The sequence below is a fragment of the Hibiscus syriacus genome, unplaced genomic scaffold (genome assembly GCF_006381635.1).
Source record: "Hibiscus syriacus cultivar Baekdansim isolate YM2019G1 unplaced genomic scaffold, ASM638163v2 tig00110201_pilon, whole genome shotgun sequence".
NCBI classification, from domain to species: domain Eukaryota; kingdom Viridiplantae; phylum Streptophyta; class Magnoliopsida; order Malvales; family Malvaceae; genus Hibiscus; species Hibiscus syriacus.
In genome coordinates, this window is record NW_024062624.1 from 739,936 (window position 1) to 762,280 (window position 22,345).

At 34.2% G+C, this 22,345-nt stretch overlaps 1 protein-coding gene, 1 long non-coding RNA gene and 1 pseudogene across 2 annotated transcripts; 1 reads left to right on the forward strand and 2 right to left on the reverse strand.

The window, feature by feature from the left end:
- Positions 1 to 204: 204 nt before the first annotated feature.
- Positions 205 to 3,045, forward strand: LOC120218676 (annotated as a pseudogene).
- A 264-nt stretch (positions 3,046 to 3,309) lies between these two features.
- On the reverse strand, positions 3,310 to 5,416 carry LOC120218733 ((S)-coclaurine N-methyltransferase-like). Its single transcript, XM_039215634.1, has 8 exons — positions 5,112 to 5,416; positions 4,920 to 5,028; positions 4,612 to 4,836; positions 4,440 to 4,539; positions 4,244 to 4,354; positions 4,006 to 4,089; positions 3,732 to 3,790; positions 3,310 to 3,588 (listed from the first exon to the last, which is right to left on the reverse strand). The coding sequence occupies exons 1-8, from the start codon at positions 5,296 to 5,298 to the stop codon at positions 3,396 to 3,398; spliced, it is 1,068 nt and encodes a 355-aa protein (XP_039071565.1). The 5' UTR covers positions 5,299 to 5,416; the 3' UTR covers positions 3,310 to 3,395.
- Positions 5,417 to 6,841: 1,425 nt separating this feature from the next.
- LOC120218693 lies at positions 6,842 to 16,125 on the reverse strand. The gene is made up of 4 exons (XR_005525262.1): positions 16,047 to 16,125; positions 15,875 to 15,974; positions 15,682 to 15,792; positions 6,842 to 6,907 (listed from the first exon to the last, which is right to left on the reverse strand). It is a non-coding gene; the product is annotated as an uncharacterized LOC120218693 (long non-coding RNA).
- Positions 16,126 to 22,345: the final 6,220 nt, after the last annotated feature.

A 22,345-nucleotide genomic window follows, 5' to 3' on the forward strand; every position in this document is an offset into this window, starting at 1 on the left:
ACGCTTTTACTCACCAACAAGTTGCAACACCTGAACTTGCATCCCCTTTTTTGGACACCTTTTAGTTGATTAAGGCATGGGAAATGGTCTCCTAAAATCCACCATTAACAATCAATCGTTGTTCTTTATATCAGAAGAAGGTCATAGTTTCGTTGAACAATGACAGGTTGTGTGATTTTTGAATTTTGAGGGGTTGGACGGTAATTTTGTATTGCCAAGAGAGGGATTTCGACGGAGGAGATGTCTCTGACGGTCACAGAGACATTTAGATTAGGTAACTCTGTGTGTGAAAACTCCGACATCACAAACCTTAAGCTTATGGAAAATCCTGCTGGTGTTTGAATCGGTTCCGAACCAAGGGTACTAACAATTTAGAGACTGCTGAAGATGTGGATTGTAGCTGTGCTGATATGCAGATTGAAGGAAGTAGCGTAGAGGTGCCACTGACAGAAGAGGTCAAGGGAGAAAGAGATACCTCCTTGGATATTATATCTGATAGTAAAGATAATTGGATTGCTAATAATTGGATATTGTATCTGGAAGGCGATCATGTTTTCGATCTTGATAGCTCGTGTTCGCTATCGGTTGCAAGTGAGCCTAGTAGCCCTGTGGAGAGGATTTCATGGGTTTTGATGCTACTTCTGAGGTAGAACACCAAGTACTGTGGGTAATGAGAAGAGCATTTGCAGTGTAGATATAATTGCAGAAGCCACTAACTTTGTGGAGTCAAACGTTGAAACGGTGTTTGCAAGTGATCCCCTTGCTGTGGTAGTAAACCTTGAGGAAGATATTGGAGACGGGTCTGAACAGAAGCCATCTGCAGTTCTTCTTCAATTGGCTCTTGAAAAGCGACCAAGTATGTAAACTCCGGTTGGACGCAGTGTGTTTGAGGTTGAATATGTGCCTCTTTGGGGATTTACTTCTATATGCGGAAGACGACCAGAGATGGAAGACTTTGCTCATTCTTTGGGGTCTATGATGGTCATGGAGGTTCACAGGTTAGTTTGGCTTCATTTTTACCTTCATGTCTTTCCCTGGATGTAAATTTATTTCTTTGCCGTTGTCATTGTACACAGGTTGCAAAGTACTGTAGCGGGCGTCTTCATCCTGCCTTGGTCGAGGAAATAGAGTCCGTTAAGGAATGCCAGAGTAATGCAAGCATAACAGATAGTTGCCAAGAGCTGTGGAAAAAAGCATTCACAAATTGTTTTGTTAAGGTTGATGCCGAGATTGGAGGACAAGCTGATCAAGAATCTGTTGCCCCTGAAACAGTTGGTTCCACTGCTGTTGTCACCCTTATTTGTTCTTCACATATAATTGTCGCAAACTGTGGAGATTCAAGAGCTGTTCTATGTCGTGGGAAAGAGCCCATGCCTTTATCTGTGGAAAATAAAGTAAGAGACTCTAAATTGTGCTTTTATATCTAGTATTTCTTAGTGTTGAGAACTTATACCCTTTTAACTTGTATTCTCTTTATTTTTCTTAGCCAAATCGAGAAGATGAATATGAAAGGATTGAAGCAGCTGGAGGCAAGGTTATCCAGTGGACTGGTCCTAGAGTTTTTGGTGTTCTTGCAATGTCAAGGTCCATTGGTATGTTTTCGGTCATAATGAACCACTTTTTTTTCAATAGAATCGAATTCTAATGTTAACCATTTTATGTTTTTCAAACCATAATTTGGAGAGAAAAAAAGAGATAAGGGTGGAGGGACATATTTTCCTTATCTGTATACAATGATGCTTCAGAATCGGATGAATTCGTCACAGTTCTTCAAACACCAACCATCGAAATGTGTTAATGGGGTGACAGTGTAGCTGATCAAAATCTGGTACTGTATTGCTTGAACTTTTTACTCTAGTTTCTGGCATATTTCCTGTGGATTTGCCTAGTGTCAAAGTCTTCACTTATTTATGGCTGTGATGCATGCAGTATCTGTTTTTTTGTCTTATTGAACTGTGTAGAGCTTTTTCTTTTGTGTTTCTGCGCCTAAACTGCTCAAAAGGTCTATCTGTTTTGTAATAAATAAAATGTTGTCAACTTGGTTTGAAGAAATTGTAACCCCTAGGATAAGTTTGATGAATGTTAGAGCATTAGATTGTACATATCTGTGCAATTTGCTTTTCTCTTGATCAAATCTTGCATGATGAAACAATGTGTTCTGACTGATCTAGAAGTCTCATTTTGAGTATTAAACTTCTATGATATTGATAGAACAATGGTGTCATTTTTCTTCTCTAACAAGGATTTGTCCTAAGAATCATGTTGTCTTCGGATAGGATTCAAGTTATGATTAAAAAAGATTTGAGAATGACCATTCCTGTTGTTTCTTCAGGTGATCGGTATTTGAAGCCATGGATCATTCCAGATCCAGAAGTAATGTTTATTCCAAGAGTGAAAGAAGATGAATGCCTCATTTTGGCCAGTGATGGTCCATGGGATGTAATGTCAAATGAAGAAGCATGTGACCTAGCTCGCTTCAGAAAGAACGGTGTTAGACTTGCTTCAGAAAAGGGCGAGACAATCGATCTGGCCACTCAATCTGCAGCAGAATACCTATCAAACCGAGCTCTTCAAAAAGAAAGCAAGGACAATATCACAGTATTTGTGGTCGACCTGAAAGCTCAAAGGAAGTTCAAGAGTAAGACATGATGATGATCTGTCAACCGTCTTCGATCTTTAGTCTTGCTATATGACATATTTTCATATGCTTCGATATAGTTTTTCCCATTTGTTATTCAAGGGGGAGGAGGCTTTACGACAGTATCAGTCTCTCATGTACGGATGTACAATATATGGAACATGCACCATTCTAGCACCTCTCCATTGTTTTAAGAGTCTTGATGTAAACCATGTGAGGTTCTGGTTATTGTAAATCTTAGCTGTGCTGTAGGACCTAGGAGGTTATATCGATTCCAAGCAATCAACACCAGGGGAAATTGTATTCATTGAACCTCCAAGTTTAAAAAATAACTCAGGGAGGTATTTGTTTTGTATTATTTCAACCCATGGTGCTTATATAAAAGTTGGGAAATGTGGAAGATAATAGAGGTGCAGTTCATCATTTCCATTGGCTGAATCCAGTGATTGCTTGTGACTAGATGATTCTAGTTTTTGTAGCACAATAAGCCGGCCAATACATATGGTTTTAGAAGTGATCAATTTGGCCATGTAAGGTGCTTCCTTTCTCATAGTGCATGGTACATGTGGAAATATAGGTGTTAATGTTTATCTACGTTGCCTTCCTTTTGCACTTGAATGGTTTTCATTCCATTATAATCCAAATAAACACCGATTTAAATGTATTTCACCCATTTCCTCCATTATTGATTGGTATGAGTCCAGTGAAGACGAAGTTGCCCTAACAGATTTCGCTTGGAGAAGGAGCATTGAGGGCTTCATTTCTTCTTGAATAGGAAAAGTGCAACCATCCATTCTTCTCCATTATTGTATCCAAAGAGTTCTGCAACAGCTATAAAGAACGTTCGCCAATAAACAGTCCATTTCACAGCCTGATCCTTGCCATAAGTTTTCTCCATTATTGGTTTAATGGCGGCCAAGTTTTTGTCCATCCTCTTGAGCCACTCTTCACTGCAATATAAAACAGTTCTCTGAGAATGTCTAGATTGTTAACATAGAAAGAAATAGTTAAGCCTCAAAGTTCAGTATTTCTCCAGGAAAAATCAGATTTGTAATGAATTTTTGAGTTGGTATTATAAAACTACTTCTCTCACCTTGTTTGTGCATAATGTTGCCCATTCACAAGCCAATGATCGACAACAGAAACATCATCCTGCACACAAAGGATGAACGAAAGGTCTCAAATAAGCATATTCCTTTGAAAGGTTGGGCAACAGGCATCATGTCCTGTCATTTTTATTTCATACATAAGCCAAGAAGCAGTATGATATCACAACCTATGGCTGTTGAATTTCAATTTTCAGTACTCATAGCATATATGAGATTTAAAGAAGCTACAAGGTCTTGAATGCAAAATGCAGATCTTACCTGGAAATAGAGAAGCAGATTAGCAGAAGGCATTGTACCTCCTGTGAAGAAGTACCTAGTTATCCAGTCATCTTCGTTTATGTCCTACACAAAGTAGTTTGACAAGATATTGTTAGATCAGATACGATCCCTTGCATTTAAAACATATTTTTGAAAACAATATGATGTCTAATTACGCGTAAACCTATGCTAGAAATTACAAATAGTGTTTCTCAGCACAATCAGTCTATATGCATACCTCAAAGTGGTAAGCAAATGCTTTATGGCAGAAATAATGAACAAAAAGAAGACTATCCTGTTTCATCCACTTTGATATCTTCTTCAAAAGAGCCTCATAGTTCTTCATATGCTGTTAAAAGAAGACAGTATCAATTTTCAAACTATCAACATTAAACCTGTATGTAGTAGCAGTGGCTGACAACAAAATCAATGACCTCAAACATTTCAATTGAATATATCCTGTCGTATGATCCTTCCATTTCGAATGTACTTATGTCTGCAACAATGATCTCCACATTCTGTAATTCTCCATCCCTATCAAGGGTAACAAAAATCAAAGTGATTAACATGGAATATTACTTTCATTCAGCAAGTAGAGAGCATTACCGGCATTGCTCCTCTATAAAAGCTTTTTGAGTGGAGGAATTGCAAATCCCTGTAACCTTGCAATTGGGGTATTTTCGGGTAATGTAAAGAGAAAGTGAACCCCATCCACAGCCGACATCAAGAACCGTGTGACCATCTTTTAATTGGGACCTTTCACAGTAAAGTTCCAACATTGCTTCCTCGGCATCGTCCAAAGTTTTTGACCCATCAGAAAAGTAACAACAACTGCATCGTTCCATAAGGTGGGGGGGGGGGGGAACTATGTTACCCAACAAGAACAGTACCACAAATTCAAACACTTTCAATACCTGTATTTGAAGTTCTTCCCCAAAACCAATTTGAAGAAAGAGGTTGGCAACTCATAATGTTGAGTTTTAGGCTCATCTGTTTTGATAGCTATGGGCATCTCCCTTAAGGCTACAAAGCAACAACCATAATTAAGTGAAACCGAATCAAATAGAAAAAAAAAAGATGACATCTATCGAAGAATGATTACATACAATAAGCAAAGTGAAGGAGCTCAGAGAGTTGGAGTTCAGTAGAGGGTCTATAACCAGAGCGAAGACGACTAGCCAAGAGAAACCGAGTCAAGCTCCTTATAACAGCATCAGGCAACAAATTGCGCTCCAAGGAACTCAACATGAGCCGCACCGTAGCAGCATAAGGCACCTGCATTAGACTCTCCATCACCAAAGTCTTTCCTCTGCTTGATTGATCCTTCAACTTTTCTTTCTGCTGAGACTAGAACCGCTTGAAGTTTCTTACAGTAATGGTTGGTTGCTAGATATGGAAGAAAGGATAACGACAGGTGTAATAAATAGCATGGGCGTCTCATAAGTCGTGGATCATTAATCCTGGATTCCTGGTTTATAATTGTTTATATGTACCGATCTGACGGCAGACGATCCCTTTCTACGAATCATAGCATGGGGCTGGTAGCACCGTATCCTAATAATTCCTAACTCTACTGGAAAATTATCGCCTAAACTGAGTTTGGGTTCGACTTAGGTAACAGTTCATCGCTCCTTATAGGAAAGACAAACATTAAAATAATAAATATTATAAAAATATTACTTTTCACTCATATTTATAATTAATTTAATTCCAAAAGTTGTCTTAATATTTAAAAATCATCTTCGTATAATAAAAATATATACCTAATTTTCTATAAAATATAAATCATAAACTCTAGAATATAAAATTTAGATCTTAAAATATAAATATTAAATCTTAAGTGTTAAATTAAAAACAGTAAAGTTTAAATAATAAATTGTAAATACTAACTTTAAATCTAAAAAAGAAAACATAAAATTTCTTATGGTGGACATTGTGTCTGTAATTCCACAAGGAATCACGTACTGTTAGTTAATGTTTTCCCGGGCGTTAGGTTTGTGTAAATACAGCGTGATTCTGTCATAGGCAGGCTCCTTGGAATCTGAAGATGCTGCTGGTTCCATTTTAAATAGAATAGTGGAAACCCAGTTGGGGGTGTGGTGTCCAAAAACCAATAATGGCGAAGAAGTTTTGGTTCTTGATTCATTGTTTCGATTCAGTACAAAGTACAAAATCAAAATGCATTCATCTTCTCAATAGAACAAGACTTGTGACTTATATAGGTAGGAATTCAGCAATTCTAGAGTTGTCTTATTTAAGGAGGAAAGGAGCATCGAGAGGGCTTCATTTCTTCTTGAATAGGAAAAGTGCAGTCATCCATTCTTCTCCGATTATATCCAAAGAGTTCTGCAACAGCGATAAAGAAGGTTCGCCAATAAACAGTCCATTTCACAGTCTGGTCCTTGCCATATGTTGACTCCATTATTGACTTAATGGCAGTCGTGTTTTTGTCCATCCACTTCAGCCACTCATCACTGCAATATACGTAACATGGAAAGAAATAGGTAAGCCTCACAGTTCAGTGTTTCTCCAGGAAGAATCAGAAAGGTTAAAAAGTTAGTGCAGATAATATAAACTGGTACTGAATTTTTAAGTTGGTATTATAAAAGAACTGCTCTCACCTAGTTTTTGCATAATGTTTCCCATTCACAAGCCAATGATTAACAGCAGAAACATCATCCTGCATACAAAGGACGGACAAAAAGGCTCAAGCCTGTTGTTTTCTTTGATACATAAGCGCAGGAAGCAGTGTGTTATTCAGAACTCGTAGCATAAATGAGATGTAAAGAAGGTACAAGGTCTTGATTGCCAAATAGAGATCTTACCTGGAAATAAGATTATCAGAAGGCATTGTACCTCCTGTGAAGAAGTACCTAGTTATCCAGTCATCTTCACTGTTGTCCTAAATAAAATAGTTTGACAAAATAGTTTAATTAGCAGAAGGTCAGATCGGCTTAAGATTGCTTAGATTTAAATTATACTTTTGGGAAGGTTTAGTTATCATTTGGCCTCTCAATTTAGCACCTTCTTCAAAGTTTTTTTTTTTTTTTTACCAAACATAGTTTCTAAGCTTTCGGGGAACTGTTTTGGTAGTTTTGAAACGTGATTAAGTTTATTACAAGTGGCACTAAAGAATTGTGACATATGATATCACATAACGGCAATTTTTCCAATAAATCATCGGTGATCGGTATATTTATCGATCTAACACAGGTTAGATTATATTTCTCGATCTAACACCCGTAGTAATAAAGCGCGCCCCCTGAACCGCGCTATACGCTGATTTGACGTCACGTGGGTATAGCGCGCCCCCTGATCCGCGTTATACCTAGGTATCTGACACGTGGGGTATAGCGCGGTGCAAGAGACGTGCTATACCCCTAAATACCCAACCTTTCACGTCCTCATCCTCCATATAAATACCTCCATCATCAATCACTTTTATCACATCAAATTCTCTCAAATTCTCTAAATTTCTCTCAAATACTCTATCTTTTTAAGGTATATTTTATAATATTTTTACTATTATGTATTTACTTTATTTAATATTTTACTAATATAATTCTTTTGCAGATATATAATAGAAGGCGATCTACTTTGCTCGGATGGAAATCATATATCTCTACACTTTGCTGATACGGTAACATTTTAACGTTTTAATTTAATTTAAATTGTTAGTAATATTTAGTTGATTTATTTAATGCATGATTATTAGATTAAGAATTAAATATCTCGACACTTTGATGATACGGTAACATTTTAACGTTTTAATTTAATTTAAATTATTAGTAATAATTAGTTGATTTATTTAATGCATGATTATTAGATTAAGAATTAAATATCTCGACACTTTGCTGATACGGTAACATTTTAACGTTTTAATTTAATTTAAATTATTAGTAATAATTAGTTGATTTATTTAATGCATGATTATTAGAGTAAGAATTAATTTTTGTAATTATTTATTTTTTGGAGAATGACCGTGTATTATATCCTTTTATTAGGAATCTTAAGTTAGTGATACCCAGCTGTGTCTTGCCGTATTTAGTAGAGGCTGAATTCGGTTACATAGGTAGATATCAGGGTCACTGTAAGATAGAGTCAGACCTGATTTCTGCCTTAGTAGAGCGGTGGAGGCCGGAGACCCACACATTCCATCTTCCGTACGGAGAGTGCACGATCATGCTTGAGGATGTTTCTATGCACCTGGGGCTTCCGGTGGATGGAGATGTGATATCGGGGATAGTTTCCGGTTCTTGGACTATTTTGTGTCGGGATAGTCTAGGACGTGTCCCGGAAAATTTTATTGGATATAGGATACCGTTAAATTGGTTAGATGCCAATTTTTGGGAGTTGAGCGCAGACGCCTCTGAGGATGAGGTTAAGATGTATGCACGAGCATGCATACTGCAGTTGATAGGAGGGTTGCTGATGCCGGACAAATCGTGCAACCTAGTTCACTGCATGTGGTTGCGATTACTTAGCGACTTTCGTCTCGCCGGATCATTCAATTGGGGCTCGGCAGTTTTGGCTTTGCTGTATAGGGAGATGTATGGAGCCACTGGCTACAGACGTAATGCTATCGGCGGATGTCTCCTGCTGCTGCAGTCTTGGGCATGGTATCGATTGCCCTTTTTATGTCCTGTTGTGAAGAACCCATTTGTATTTCCACTACTTCTGAGGTAATTATAAAACTGATTTTGTATATTAATAATTTTATACAGCGTATAACAATTTTTTTTCCTTGAATAGGTGGTCTACTGATAGGAAAAATCATCAGGAGCTACCTGATGATTTAGAAAAAATTAGGGTGCTAATCGATCAGAAGGCTGGCACACAGGTATGAATTTTAATGTTTAAAAATCGATTTTAGATTATAGTTATATAATTAGATTATTATTTTGATAAAAATTATATATTATTTATTTTAGTTTGAATGAGTGTCATATTCTACTGATGATGTGAGGGCGGTGATCCCACCTGAGTTGAGGGGTCCATCAGATGTTTGGATGGCGATGGTCCCTCTGATCTGTTATGCGACCGTCGAGTGGCACTCCACTGATCGCGTGCTCTGGCAGTTTGGTTGTTTCAACCAATTCCGGAAGCACCTCGCAATATGGACGAGTTGCATAGCTTAGATAGACGCGGCAAGACAGATACAGATTGGCTGGTGAGGCATCATGAGTGGGTCGTGTTGTGGGAGGATCGACATCGGCACCTTCCACGTAGAGAGCCCATTTTTAATGACTTCTTGATGCATGCTGAGGATTATTATGAGTGGTTCAACAGTAACGGGAAACCGTTTCTACTTCCCGAGGATGCACGAGGGCATACCTTTCCACGACGTCGATAGAGACGTTCACCGACACAGCACCATCGTCCCCTGACTCGTGGACGGAGAGCAGGTGCTTCCGGTTCATCCTCAGCTGTACCAGCTGGACCTTCCCAGCAGCCACCGCAGCCATATATGATGTCGTAACCATATATGATGCCGTCATCGCCTTTCCATTACCAGATGTCACCGTCGCCGCCTTCACTTGGTTTTATGACCCCGCCACCGTCACAGATGACCCCTCCTGGAGGCTATTATGGGTCTATATTTGCAGAGCTGACTTGGGGTTCATATGTTGGATATTTGGCGGGTTCAACCTCATCACCCATGGCCGCAGCACAAACACATCTTGTACAGTTTTCACACTCAGCGATGTCTGGGTTTTCCTAGTTTTCGCAGGCCGGTGGGATAGTCAGTCATACACCTCCAGGGTCCTTATTCTATGGAGGTGCTTCATCATCATCAGGTCCTCATCAACCTAATGTACCTGCTCAGGACGACGACGACGATGATGATGACAGCGAGGAGTTAGAACCAATGATACGAAGAAATCCTCCTCGAGACCGACAGCCACCGCCCTGCGGAACACATTCGCGACGCAAGCATCGATAGATTTTTTTATTATATTTGTATTTACTTTATTTTGTTTAATTGTAATTTGTTATTATTTCTCATTTAATACTTACTTTATTTTGTTAAATTTGTTGGACTTTTTTTAATATATTTCAGTTAATTTTGTTTATTACCATTTAATATCAGTTATTATAATTTGGTTATCATTTACCATTTAATTCTTATTGTAAGTTTATTGTATTTAAATACCAAATTGTTATTAGTTTGATAAAATTTAATGATTGTGTTCGTTTTTTTAATCTTCATTAGCGATTATCGAATGACATTAACTTGAAGTAAATGCAAATTAAAATACAAGAATTATTATTTGATAAACAAATACATCATTTTCTCATCAATTGTTACTTGATGACAACAGAAGTGGACATGTTTTTCTAGTGTGTCCTGGGTTTCTACAATGGCCACATATTCTGTATTGTCTAGATCTTTCTCGAATATCCATATCGCAATGAATTCGCTTGGATTTTGGACGACCACGCTCCCTCAATAAACTCGGATTTGGTACAATCAGAAGTCAATCTTGAACCTTATCAGGGTCTTTGTCATTACCTATGGGGGGAAACTCAAATTCGTATACCTTAAAAACTTCAGATAGTAGGTATACGAGATCCACAAAAATGGTTATAGTCTTGATGTGTATGCGAGCAAGCTGCTATCACATGAGAGCATGGATACTTCAGAGATTGAAAAAACCCGCAGTCGCACGTTCTGTCCCTTAGATTTACTCTTAACGACACAGCTTCAATCCCTTGAAGAGGTCACGGAAACTCTGTGACATGAAACATTTCATGCCTTCTTGATAAGCTTGTTACAGACATTCCATTTGATGCAGCAATTTTTTTCTGTAGATCTGCAACTAATCTAGGGTGATAGACATGACCGCCTTGCATCCAGGTTTGAGCTTGTCCCCCGAGCTTTGCAAAAAGCTCCCCCAAACGAAAATATATAGTTTTTACCAAAGCCGCTACAGGTAAGTGACATGCACCCTTTAAGGTTGAATTGATTGCCTCAACCAAGTTGGTCGTCATGTGTCCATATCGATAGCCACCATCATATGCGTTCGTCCACATTTCTTTATCGATGAGGCTGATGTAATCGTATCCTTCCTCGTTCTTCGCCCGCAAATCTTGAAGTATTGATTCAAATGTTCGAGGAAGTAGTTTGTAACCTGATCAAAAATGTATAACTTACTAACTTGCTTTCTTTGCAAAATTAAAATGATCAAAAAATGTATAACTTACTAACTTGCTTTCACTTACCCATGCGCACAATTAATTAACGCTCATCATTCTTCTTGTACCTTCCATGATAGTTCGTAGCAATGTATCGGAGACAATACCTATGTTGGACAAAGGGTGGTTGCCACATTGGACCCAAAGACTCCATTGATGCTTTGATCCCAGCTCCGCGATCTGAAATGACACAGATTTTTTCCCTCATGATAACATGTGCACGTAAATTTCGGAGGAAAAAAGCCCAAGAATCTGTATCTTCTCCTTCGACAAGAGCAAAAGCAACTGGAAGAATGTTGCGATTGCCATCTTGGACAACTGCCAATAATAAAACTTGCTTGTATTTTCCATACAAGAAAGTCCCGTCGATCTGGACCACAGGCTTGCAGTATTTGGCAACATTAACGCATTGTGGGTAACTCCAAAAAACCCGGTAGAATTGGCATCGATCGCGAAGAACTCGATCATTATGGTATGCATAGGAGGTTTCGAAGTCCACAATTGTCCCAGGATTCAACGTCTGCACCAGCCTAAACCAACCTGGAAGTTCGTTATAAGATGCATTCTATTCGCCATGAAGTTTGAAAATGGCATTTTGTTTTGCCAACCAAGCTTTTTTATAGGAGACGGTGTACCCATACTGCGATTGTATAACTGAAATCAACACTGCAACAGCTATATGAGAGCTTGCTTTTACCATGGGCATGATGGCTTGGCATATCACTTCAGAGTCCAAGTTGGGATGATCTTGGTTGACCCCTCCAGCACAGCATGTGTGAGGACCGTTGTATACTGTTAGTTCTCATATGTTGTTTTTCCTCTTCATTTTCGATACACGAACCATCCAATTGTATCCGTTTTCGCGTCGGGCACAATAGCATACATATTTTTCGGTCGTTGATCGGTTGACTCTGGACTGAACAGAATTACAGATATTGTAATTTTTTATAGCCATCATCGCTTCTTCTTTGCTTGAAAACTCCATGCCTAAAGATAACTCACCATTATTTATTGATGAGTAATATCCATAGTCACAGAGATGAGGCATATCCGCAAATTCTGACCCGTACATTACACCATAATCAACTTCATACATGTGTGCAGGAAGATCAGTTTGTGCCACATTTCCTGGAACTTCATCATCATCGGAGTTGAATTGCGGTGATTCTGGGTGAATAATAGTCCAGTCTCAGCACCATCCTCACCAGGCTCACGAAGCGGTTCTTCTGGTGGAGATGATGGTTCCTCCATGATCTCCATATTTAGGTCGAAGAACATACTACTTGCACGCCTTCCCCTTGAACTGGAAGGCATATCGACGTTAAAATCGAAAAAGCTCGCAGTCAAATGCCTCCCCCTGGAGCTTGAAGCCATCGTGTCAAATGAAAACTGCACAGATGGTTGCGTCGATGGCATATCCATATGGTCAAAGAAATTTGCAGATGAATGACTTCCCCTTGAACTGGACGCGGTGTTGCCATACAGATTGTTTGTGGACCCACCTCGGTACATATCGTAAGGAGTTGCGGATGAATATCTCCCCATTATGGCATTAAAATCATTACACATTACTATAGTCGGGCTGTCAACTTGTTCAGCCAGCCCATAGTGTGAGCTTAAAGATTGACCCCGAACAGCACGCACTTGAACAAAATATGCATACATCTCAATAGCGGCGTCTGAATAATTACTTTGAGCTTCAACCATCATTTGAACATCATCATTGTTCGAAATTTCGAACGCTGTATAAGTTAATGGCAATAATGATGTTGGAAATCTGTACTGCAACGACGACATTCTTCTGTTACTTCCAACATGAATCTTCCTCGAAATCTTCGTTATCAGCTCCTCAAGAGTTTGTTTCTCTTGAATGATATTTTAACATGCTCATTTGATACGAAAACAACGCCGGTTTCATCTTCTCGAATTTCACTATCATAATAAACAATAGCTGAAAGTCACGCCATTCTTTGAGTTTAAAAGTGCGGCAATATTATATCTGCAAAAAAAAATAACTTAAACAAACCTGATTAAATAAATTATATATGAACGAAAATATAACACAAAAATTTTTTTACACATCAACGTAAATAATTTAAATAATATAATTTTATATTATTACCTGCACCGCAAAACTATTTCGACGTATGCTCCCGCTTTTCAATTTTACAAACATAAAAATTAATTAAAAATAATTAGTATAATATTTTTTCAAATAATGATAATAAACAATAAGTATAATTAAAAAATTTTAACAAAATTACCTTATAGCAAAAAATCGCACGAACTTCTAAATCAAATATAAGAAGATTGCCAGAATTATTACTCGTTGACGAAATTGTTGTATTAATTTATAAGAGATGAGAGATGCGAGGAGATGTGAGGAGAGATGCGAGAACCGGAGGTATTTATAAACATATAAGGCGCGATACCTGCACCGCGTTATATGTAATTATTATATAGCGCGGATCAGGGACCGTATTAAATATAATTTTGGTACAGCGTATAGCGCGGCCCCTGATCTGCACTATATCCCTACGTGGCGTATAGCGCGGAGCAGGGGGCGCGCTATACCCCACGTGTAACCCAGTCAGCATATAGCGCGGTTCAGGGAGCGCGCTTTACTGCTACAGGTGTTAGACCGGGAAATATAATATGACCGGTGTTAGATCGGTATATATACCGATCACCGTGTGATTTTTGGGAAAAATCGCCATCACAAAACATTATCCCAAAAATTATAAAATTGTTAAAAATTCACATATATATATATATAAGTTTTTTTAAATAAATATATAAAAAATGTTAAATATAGATTTCTTAAAAATATAAAATAATACAAAATATATAATATTTTAAAAAATCTAGAAATTTTAACTGTATATTTTATAAAAAAATAAAAAAAAGTAAATATCCTAAAAAAGTATAAGAAAAACATATTTCTTAAAAAACAATGAAAATTAAAAAAAAAATATATGTTCAAAGTATTGAGCTATTCATAATATATAATTACATAAACGGAAAATAGAATTAAAAAATTATAAAAAAATAGGAAAAAAATCAAATTGTAGAAAAAAACTAGATACTTTTATCTAATGAATATATATATATTGAAATTTTAAATAATATACAAATAATTTTGTAAATTTTAAATATATATATATATATATATATTTAAAAAAAACTTTAAAAATATACAGCTTTATAAAAAAAATCAATGTCATGAACGGCCAATGAACTGATTAATGTAGGTGAATTAAAAATGTAGATTTATAATTTTAATATATATTTTTTATAATAATTTTTATTTTTATATAATTTTTATTATTTTTAGATAATGATGATATCATGCTGACTTTGTGTGTGACATTATTATTTTCATGAATTGCTTAGCTCACATGTCACATATTTTAAAATTAGCTTAATTAGTTAAAATAAAGAAAAAATAATTCTTATAATTTTATATGTTTAAAGTTTGTTTAGTTAATATTTTTAAAGTTATTATCTTAAAGTTAATTTTGTCGGTCATTAAAAAGTCACTCAAATCGTAATGTGTATCGTTTATAAATTTAATAAAAAAACTTACAATTATTAATTTAAAAAAATAAAAATAAAATCTTAAAATCTTTAATCTCAAAGTTAATTATTGTCATCATTGTCATCGAATGTCACATACTTATTGTCAGACCACCACTGTCGGCTATCCCCTTGTCGTCGTCCAATCTTTTAAATTCTTAAACTTAAATCTCCAAACTTGAATCTCAGATTTTCCCTAAACTTTAAATCTATAAATTATCAATACTAAAATTTCAAAGCCTATTATAGTCGCTGACCATCGTTGCCACCATAAAATGCTCACACACCCATCACCAAACTACCACCATCGATCATTCTCCTTGTCATCATCTCAATCCCCTAAATTATTAAATCTCCATAGACTTTATATCATTAAATCCCACAAACTCAAATCTTTAATCCCAAAGTCCACTCTCGTCGAACATTCATCCACCCATCATTTGGCTTCCAGTATCAATCATTTTCCTTTTATCACTTAAATTTCCTAAATCTCTAAACTTAAGTAGAGAATTAGGATTTTAAATATTTCTATGAATATTTCATGAAAATAAAAAGAATAGATTTTTTTTATAAATTTTATCTTTTTTAAAATTAAAGAAAATTAAAAAACCAGTCCACGTGTCAAACATGAATTGATTACTGATTTCTAACCCAAAAAAATGATGAAACCTTTAAAATTTTAGGTGTTCAGATAGTGTATAGTTTAATCTTTTGAAAATAATAAGATGTCCAAACAGAAGTATAAACTTGAGAGAATATGTTAAGTTTAAAGGTCAAATCATATAATTACACCTTTTGAAAATGATATATCGATGAACTAAAAATGACATGGACAATGCATTAAATTTAAATATTAAAGCACAGCTATCAATGACAATGATGCCAATCAGTTTATATGCATACCTCAAAGTGGTGAGCAAATGCTTTATGGCAGAAATAATCAACAAAAAGAAGACTATCCTGTTTCATCCATTTCGATATCTTCTTCAGAAGATCCTCGTAGTTCTTCATATGCTGTTAAAAGAAGACACTACTGATTTTTAAACTATCAACATTGAACATATGCGACAACTGCCTGAAAACAAAAACAATCCACCTCAAACATTCCAATGGAATATATCCTATCGTATGACGCCCCCATTTCAAACGTGCTTATGTCTGCAACAATGATCTCCACATTCTGTAATTCTCCATCCCTATCAAGGGTAACAAAAATCAAAGTGATTAACATGGAGTATTACTTTCCTTTACCAAGTTGAGAGCATTACCGGCATTGCTCCTCTATAAAAGCTTTTTGTGTGCCGGAATTACAAATCCCTGTAACCTTGCAGTTGGGGTATTTTTGGGAGATGTAAAGAGAAAGTGAACCCCATCCACAGCCGATATCAAGAACCGAGTGACCATCATTTAATCGGGACCTTTCACAGTAAAGTTCCAACATTGCTTCCTCGGTGTCGTCCAAACTTGTCGACCCATCAGAAAAGTAACAACAACTGCTTCGTTCCATAAAAGGTGGAAAAAGAGAAGTATATGTCACCCCACAAGAACAGTACCACAAAATCAAACGCTTTCAACATGATGAACGTGAAAGAGAGGAAACAGAAAACCTGTATTTGAAATTCTTCCCCAAAACCAACTTGAAGAAAGAGGTTGGCAACTCGTAATGTTGAGTTTTAGGCTCATCTATTTCGAATTTCGATAGCTATGGGCATCTCCCTTAAGGCTACAAAGCAACAACCATAATTAAGTGAAACTGAATCAAATAGAAAAAGAGATAACATCTATCCAAGAACGATTACATACAATGAGAAAAGTGAAGGAGGTCAGAGAGTTGGAGTTCAGTAGAGGGTCTATAACCAGAGCCAAGACGACTAGCCAAGAGAAACCGAGTCAACCTCCTTATAACAGCATCAGGCAACAAATTGCGCTCCAAAGAACTCAACGTGAGCCGCACCGTAGCAGCATAAGGCGCCTGCATTAGACTCTCCATCAACAAACGCCTTGCTCTGCTTGATTGACCCTTCGGCTTTTCTTTCGTGCTTAAAGTTTCTTACAGTTTGGTTGATTCCTAGATATACATGAGAGTATAACAACCCAAGGTGGCTGCTTCATGCTTGACGGTACATGGTTCGATGAAAAGAATGGGCCTCAGATATGTCGTGGAGCATTTTGGTTTGTTTTTGAACCCATTCTATGGATATTTTTTTTCTCGACAATAAAGAGCTTAATTATTAGTGTCAAAAGCAATGCAAGACGTAAGCTGTCAAAATGCCACAGCCCGCAGCAATCCAAAATAAGAAAAATAAAGCATAACAATTCATACATTGGGATAAAAGGTTGTATTTATCATATTATCATTTTTTAATAAAATTTAAATTTTAAGTTGGATGAGTCAGTTTTTGGTTTTTAGGTTTATTAAATTAATTATGATTCGAGTTTAAATTTTTTTATCCCATTTCGTATTAAAATAATTATATAAATATTTTATTACATTTATATAATATTAATTAATTTTTAAAAAAATGTAAAATTTAATCTATAATATACTATAATTATAATATTAAATTAAAACTTATTTTTATTTTAATAAAAATATGTAAAAATAAAAATTATATTTAATCGAATTGAAATTATATTTTAATTTAATAATATTATATGAAACTTTAATGGATAAATCCCCATACATGGCCATCTCTAATCATACATTTCAAAAGGAACAAACGTTAAAATAGGGGCACAACTAGAAATTTATTAAAGGATCTAAAATATATTTTATGTTCTAAAAATATAAGGGTACGTTTGGTTATAAAAAAAATACATGTTATTTTCATTTTCATAGAAAATAGAAAATGTTTAAAAAAAATTAGTTGTAAAATTGGAAAATGGTTTCTAAAAATGAAAAAAAAATATAAAAATATAAAAAGATGTTTTCAGTATCTTCATTAAAATTATTTCAGAAATTCTTAACATAAGGAAACATAATATCTAGATTTTTAAGGTTCAAATTTTTATGACAATAATTTTTTTTACTTAATGGTATCTGAAACACTCAAACTTTTGTAAAAAATAATATGATCCCTAAACTTTTTTTACACTCAATATAGTCCTTAAATTGATTTTTTAAATAATTTAATTTTGCAGCATTTTTATATTTAATGTATTAAATATCTTATAATTATTTATATTTTATATTTTTAATTTAAATAAGTTTTTTATTTTTTAAAATAAATAAGTACTTAAACTTTTTTAAAAATAATTATGCATTAAACTTAGTCAAAAAAAATCAATTAAGCTCATCTACCACATCATCGTCCATCATGTATTGTCACAACAGTATCGTAAATTGTTACATCAATATTATAGATTCTCATGTAAGTTTTTGAACTATCACATAAGTGTCATAATAATCAATATTTGATTCAGTTCTTTAAAGGGTTAGATTAATTTTTTTCAGTGCAAAAAAAAACGTTCAGGGTCTACACGAATTATATTTTCCAAAAATTTGAGGGCCTCAATTACCATTAAACATATTTTTATTTTAATGATACTTTTAACGTAAAAATTAATATATGTAGACAAATATTATAAAAATGAATTTAATATGTTATAATTGAAATGTATCATTTTACATATTTTAAATTAATAATTTATCTTCATTATTCTAATTTTATTGAACTGAAATGTGTCATCTCTTATATTTTAAAATATTATAGCATCGATTGAATTCTAATTTTATTTAACAACTTTATATTAAAATATACTAATTCAATAAAATCAAGTTTCCCCTAAAATTTTCTTCAAATATATAATGAATAAATAATAAAATATAAAATTCTTACTCTAACTGGGATATAAACAAATCAATGCATAAGTTAAAATGCTTACTACGTAAGCCCTCAACTATCAGGAAAATTCTAAGTCAACGAAGCTCTTTGTTATATTTCAATTATAATATATTAAAATTAATTTTTTTATTAAAATAATTTAAAATATAAATAAAATACATTCACGTATTAATTAGTTATAATATTTATGTGTATATATAATATTATCGTATTATTCAATTATTTCATGTTGGAGTTCTTATTAGGTCACTTTCCCCTTTTTTATTGCCATTAATTATATATATTATGTCGTGATAGGTTTGTTATTTGAATAGTGTATCCCAGTGGGTGGGGCATTTGCTTTCTCTCCTTACGTCTTGGGTTCAAACCCCACCAACAGAAGTTATTGATTCAATTCATTTTCTATTCATTCAATTGGTGACATGTGGTACCATTTGATTAGATATTGAGGATTAAATTTATTGAATTAATTAAAAGTTAAGACCAAATTAATAGAATGTGTAAGTAACGAGGACTAAATGTGTAATTATACAAATTTTATTAACTGTCACATCGTCTCCTCCGTTAATATTTAACGGCAATTGGCTTGATTGACAAGATTTAAATAGTTAGGTGACCCGATTGACAAAATTAAATAATCGGTGGTTAAAGTAAAATGGGTAAATAGTTAGGTGGTCAATTGTATAATTTACCCTAAAAATAATGCTTAATAAATATTATAATTTAAGATTTTTAACTAATTTATAATTATATGTTTATTACTTTATAATTTAATGATACTCATTATTAACCGTACTCATCTACGACAAGTGTTACTAGAATTTTTCTTTTTCACAAAGCTTAATTTTCTTTATAAAACTTCTACATTTCTAATTTAACCACTAAACTGATTTATATTCCTCTCCTCTCAAATAAATAAGTCAACTGCAAAATACATCTGAGTTAATCCTATCTTTTTATATTTGGAATAAAACTGGAAGATCCCTCCAGTTGCAGTCACATCCAGAAAATTAGATAAAATTATTAATGGCTAAGTCAAATAATTAGGGGGAGAGGAGATCCTCAGTCTAATTCCACTAGCATGGTTAAAAACCCTACAAGACTACCATTAAAGGTAATAAAAACCTAACAGTAGTGAGGCAGTAATCTCGTAGCCTCCAAAATAGATAGTACAAAATCTCAGGATAAACTATCAAACGCTTTTGAAGGTTCACTTTAAGAGCACACTTACTGAAAGAGACTTTCTTGCATAATCCTTCATCAATTCCTACGCTAAAAAAGTATATTATCAACAGTGCTTCTACCCTTAACAAATGTCACATGAAATCATCCCTGAAAAAAAAAACAGATGCTTTATCCATCATGATGATTCTTGTAATGGTCTTATACGCAACTGAAAAACAAGAAATAAGTCCAAAGTCCTTCACCATACAAGGATTTTGAGATTTTGGAACAAGAACTAAAGGTGTAGCATTGAAAGAAAACAACAAGAATGAAAAAGTAAAAAAGAATCTCGTAGTAGAAATAAAATCAGTCCTAACAATAGACCAAGCCGCCTTGAAATACAAAGAAATATAACCATTAGGACACGAGGCTTTGTCATTCCCTTAACTGAAGATGACATTCTTTATTTCATCATCAAAATTCTCCTTAATTAGCGCATTGTTAGCTTCAAGAGGCAAAGCATATTGAAAAAGATCTTGTTGGAACTTTACCTTACATTAACGGATCATTCGAATCGGGTTCAAGTCGGGTCATTTCGGCTCTTGTCATTTTGGTTTGAGACGATTTGAGTCGGGTCATTTCGGGTTTAGTTTTAATTCGGATCAATGGTAAGTCGAGTCAGGTCTAAATCATATATGTTGAATTTCGAGTCGGATCATTATCGGATCGGTTGGTTTTTAGGTCGAGTCAATATCAAATCAATTGATTTCGGGTCGGGTCAATATCGGATTAAACAATTTTAGTTCAAGTCAATCTTTAGATTTTCGAGTCAATTTGTGTTGAATTAAGTATGAGTATAATCAAGTATATATAAAATTATTGATATATTCTTATAAGAACAAATATATTTTTGTTTGTCAATCTTATCATTTAGGTTCAAGTTCAACTTTCAAACATTTAATGTTTCAAATTACACTATTATTTATTGATGACAATTTGACCCAAACCCATAAAACATAATAAATTTTGTAACTTGAATTTCATATTGATCTAACTTGAAAAGTTTGTGGTGCAACCTATTTACTGAATAATTAAATTATAAATTATAAATATTATTCTCAATTAAAATTTTTAATTAGATGTTTGATGTCTAATTATAAATATAATATTTATTGATTTTTTTTAAAAATATATAATAATAATATTTGATGAATATTAAATAATTTTTAAATAATTTAAAAGTTATTGGATCAGATACAAAAATGGTCTTTTAAATGAGGAAATGTTATATTGAATCATTCAACTATTATTAAATGTGACAGACTAAAGGTTAACTAGTAGTATAATACAAAATGAGAATAAAACATGCATCATTTTACAATTTATCAAATTATTAAAAATAGATGATAATAATAATAAATTATTCATTTACTTAAACTCAATTATCGGGTTACAATCGGGTCTAAGTTCTGTTCGGATCTGATATGGATAAGGATAAACTAAATTCGGGTTGTTTTAGGTTCAGGTTTAATTTGTTTCGGGTTGATTTTGATTCGGGTTGCTTTTGATTTAGGTTGCTTTCGGTTCAACTAAAATTCGGGTTGATTTCAGTTCGATTCGAATAATAATAAATTATTCATTTTACAATTTATCAAATTATTAAAAATAGATGATAATAATAATAAATTATTCATTTACTTAGACTCAATTATCGGGTTACAATCGGGTCTAAGTTCTGTTCGGATCTGATATGGATAAGGATAAACTAAATTCGGGTTGTTTTAGGTTCAGGTTTAATTTGTTTCGGGTTGATTTTGATTCGGGTTGCTTTTGATTTAGGTTACTTTCGGTTTAACTAAAATTCGAGTTGATTTTGATTCGATTCGATTTATTTTAGGTTTCATATCAATATTTGATCATCATATTAGAGTCTATATCAAATCTTAGATCATGTTAATCAGTTCGAATCATCAGGTACGGGTCAACTTCACCAGCTCTAACCTTACATTCTTTAAAATTTGGATGACGTACCTAGAAGTCTAGTGAAAAAGTTTGTAGCCTCAAAACTCAAAAGTCATCTGCTCATAGGTAGTGAATTTTAACCCCTACTCGTTTTGTTGAAATCTAATGATATTCTTCTTCAGTTTGGCAACAACATGTCGATACACATTTTTGTCTTACTAGGATTTAAATTCCTAAAAATAGGATAAAATTTTGTTAGGATTTAAACTCCTAAAAATAGGATAGAATTTTACTAAGATTTAAATTCCTAAAGATAGGATCCACAAGCACTATAAATAGTCATTGTAACTCACCATTGTAACACACGATTTACACACAAAACATAGAGGAAAGCACGGGAAGATACAAAGGCAAAACTATTGTAAAGGATTCGAAAAAGAAATAAAAGGTAGCATTTTCTTTTTTCTTTCTTTTGCATGTGCACGTTATTTTTCTTGAGATTTGGTTCGAATAAACCAAAACGTGGGTTGCGCCGATGACCAAAATGGGTGGGGTTTCGAACCTAGATATACCCCGAGGCTTATTTTTAAAAACCG

Excerpts from the sequence above, each read along its gene's own strand:
- LOC120218733 (XM_039215634.1), bottom strand. The coding sequence starts at position 5,298 with ATGGAGAGTCTAATGCAGGTGCCTTATGCTGCTACGGTGCGGCTCATG. Across the intron at positions 4,837-4,919 it reads GGGAAGAACTTCAAATACAG|TTGTTGTTACTTTTCTGATG; the intron begins GTATTGAAAGTG and ends GGAACGATGCAG. Across the intron at positions 3,791-4,005 it reads ATCTGCTTCTCTATTTCCAG|GATGATGTTTCTGTTGTCGA; the intron begins GTAAGATCTGCA and ends CTTTGTGTGCAG.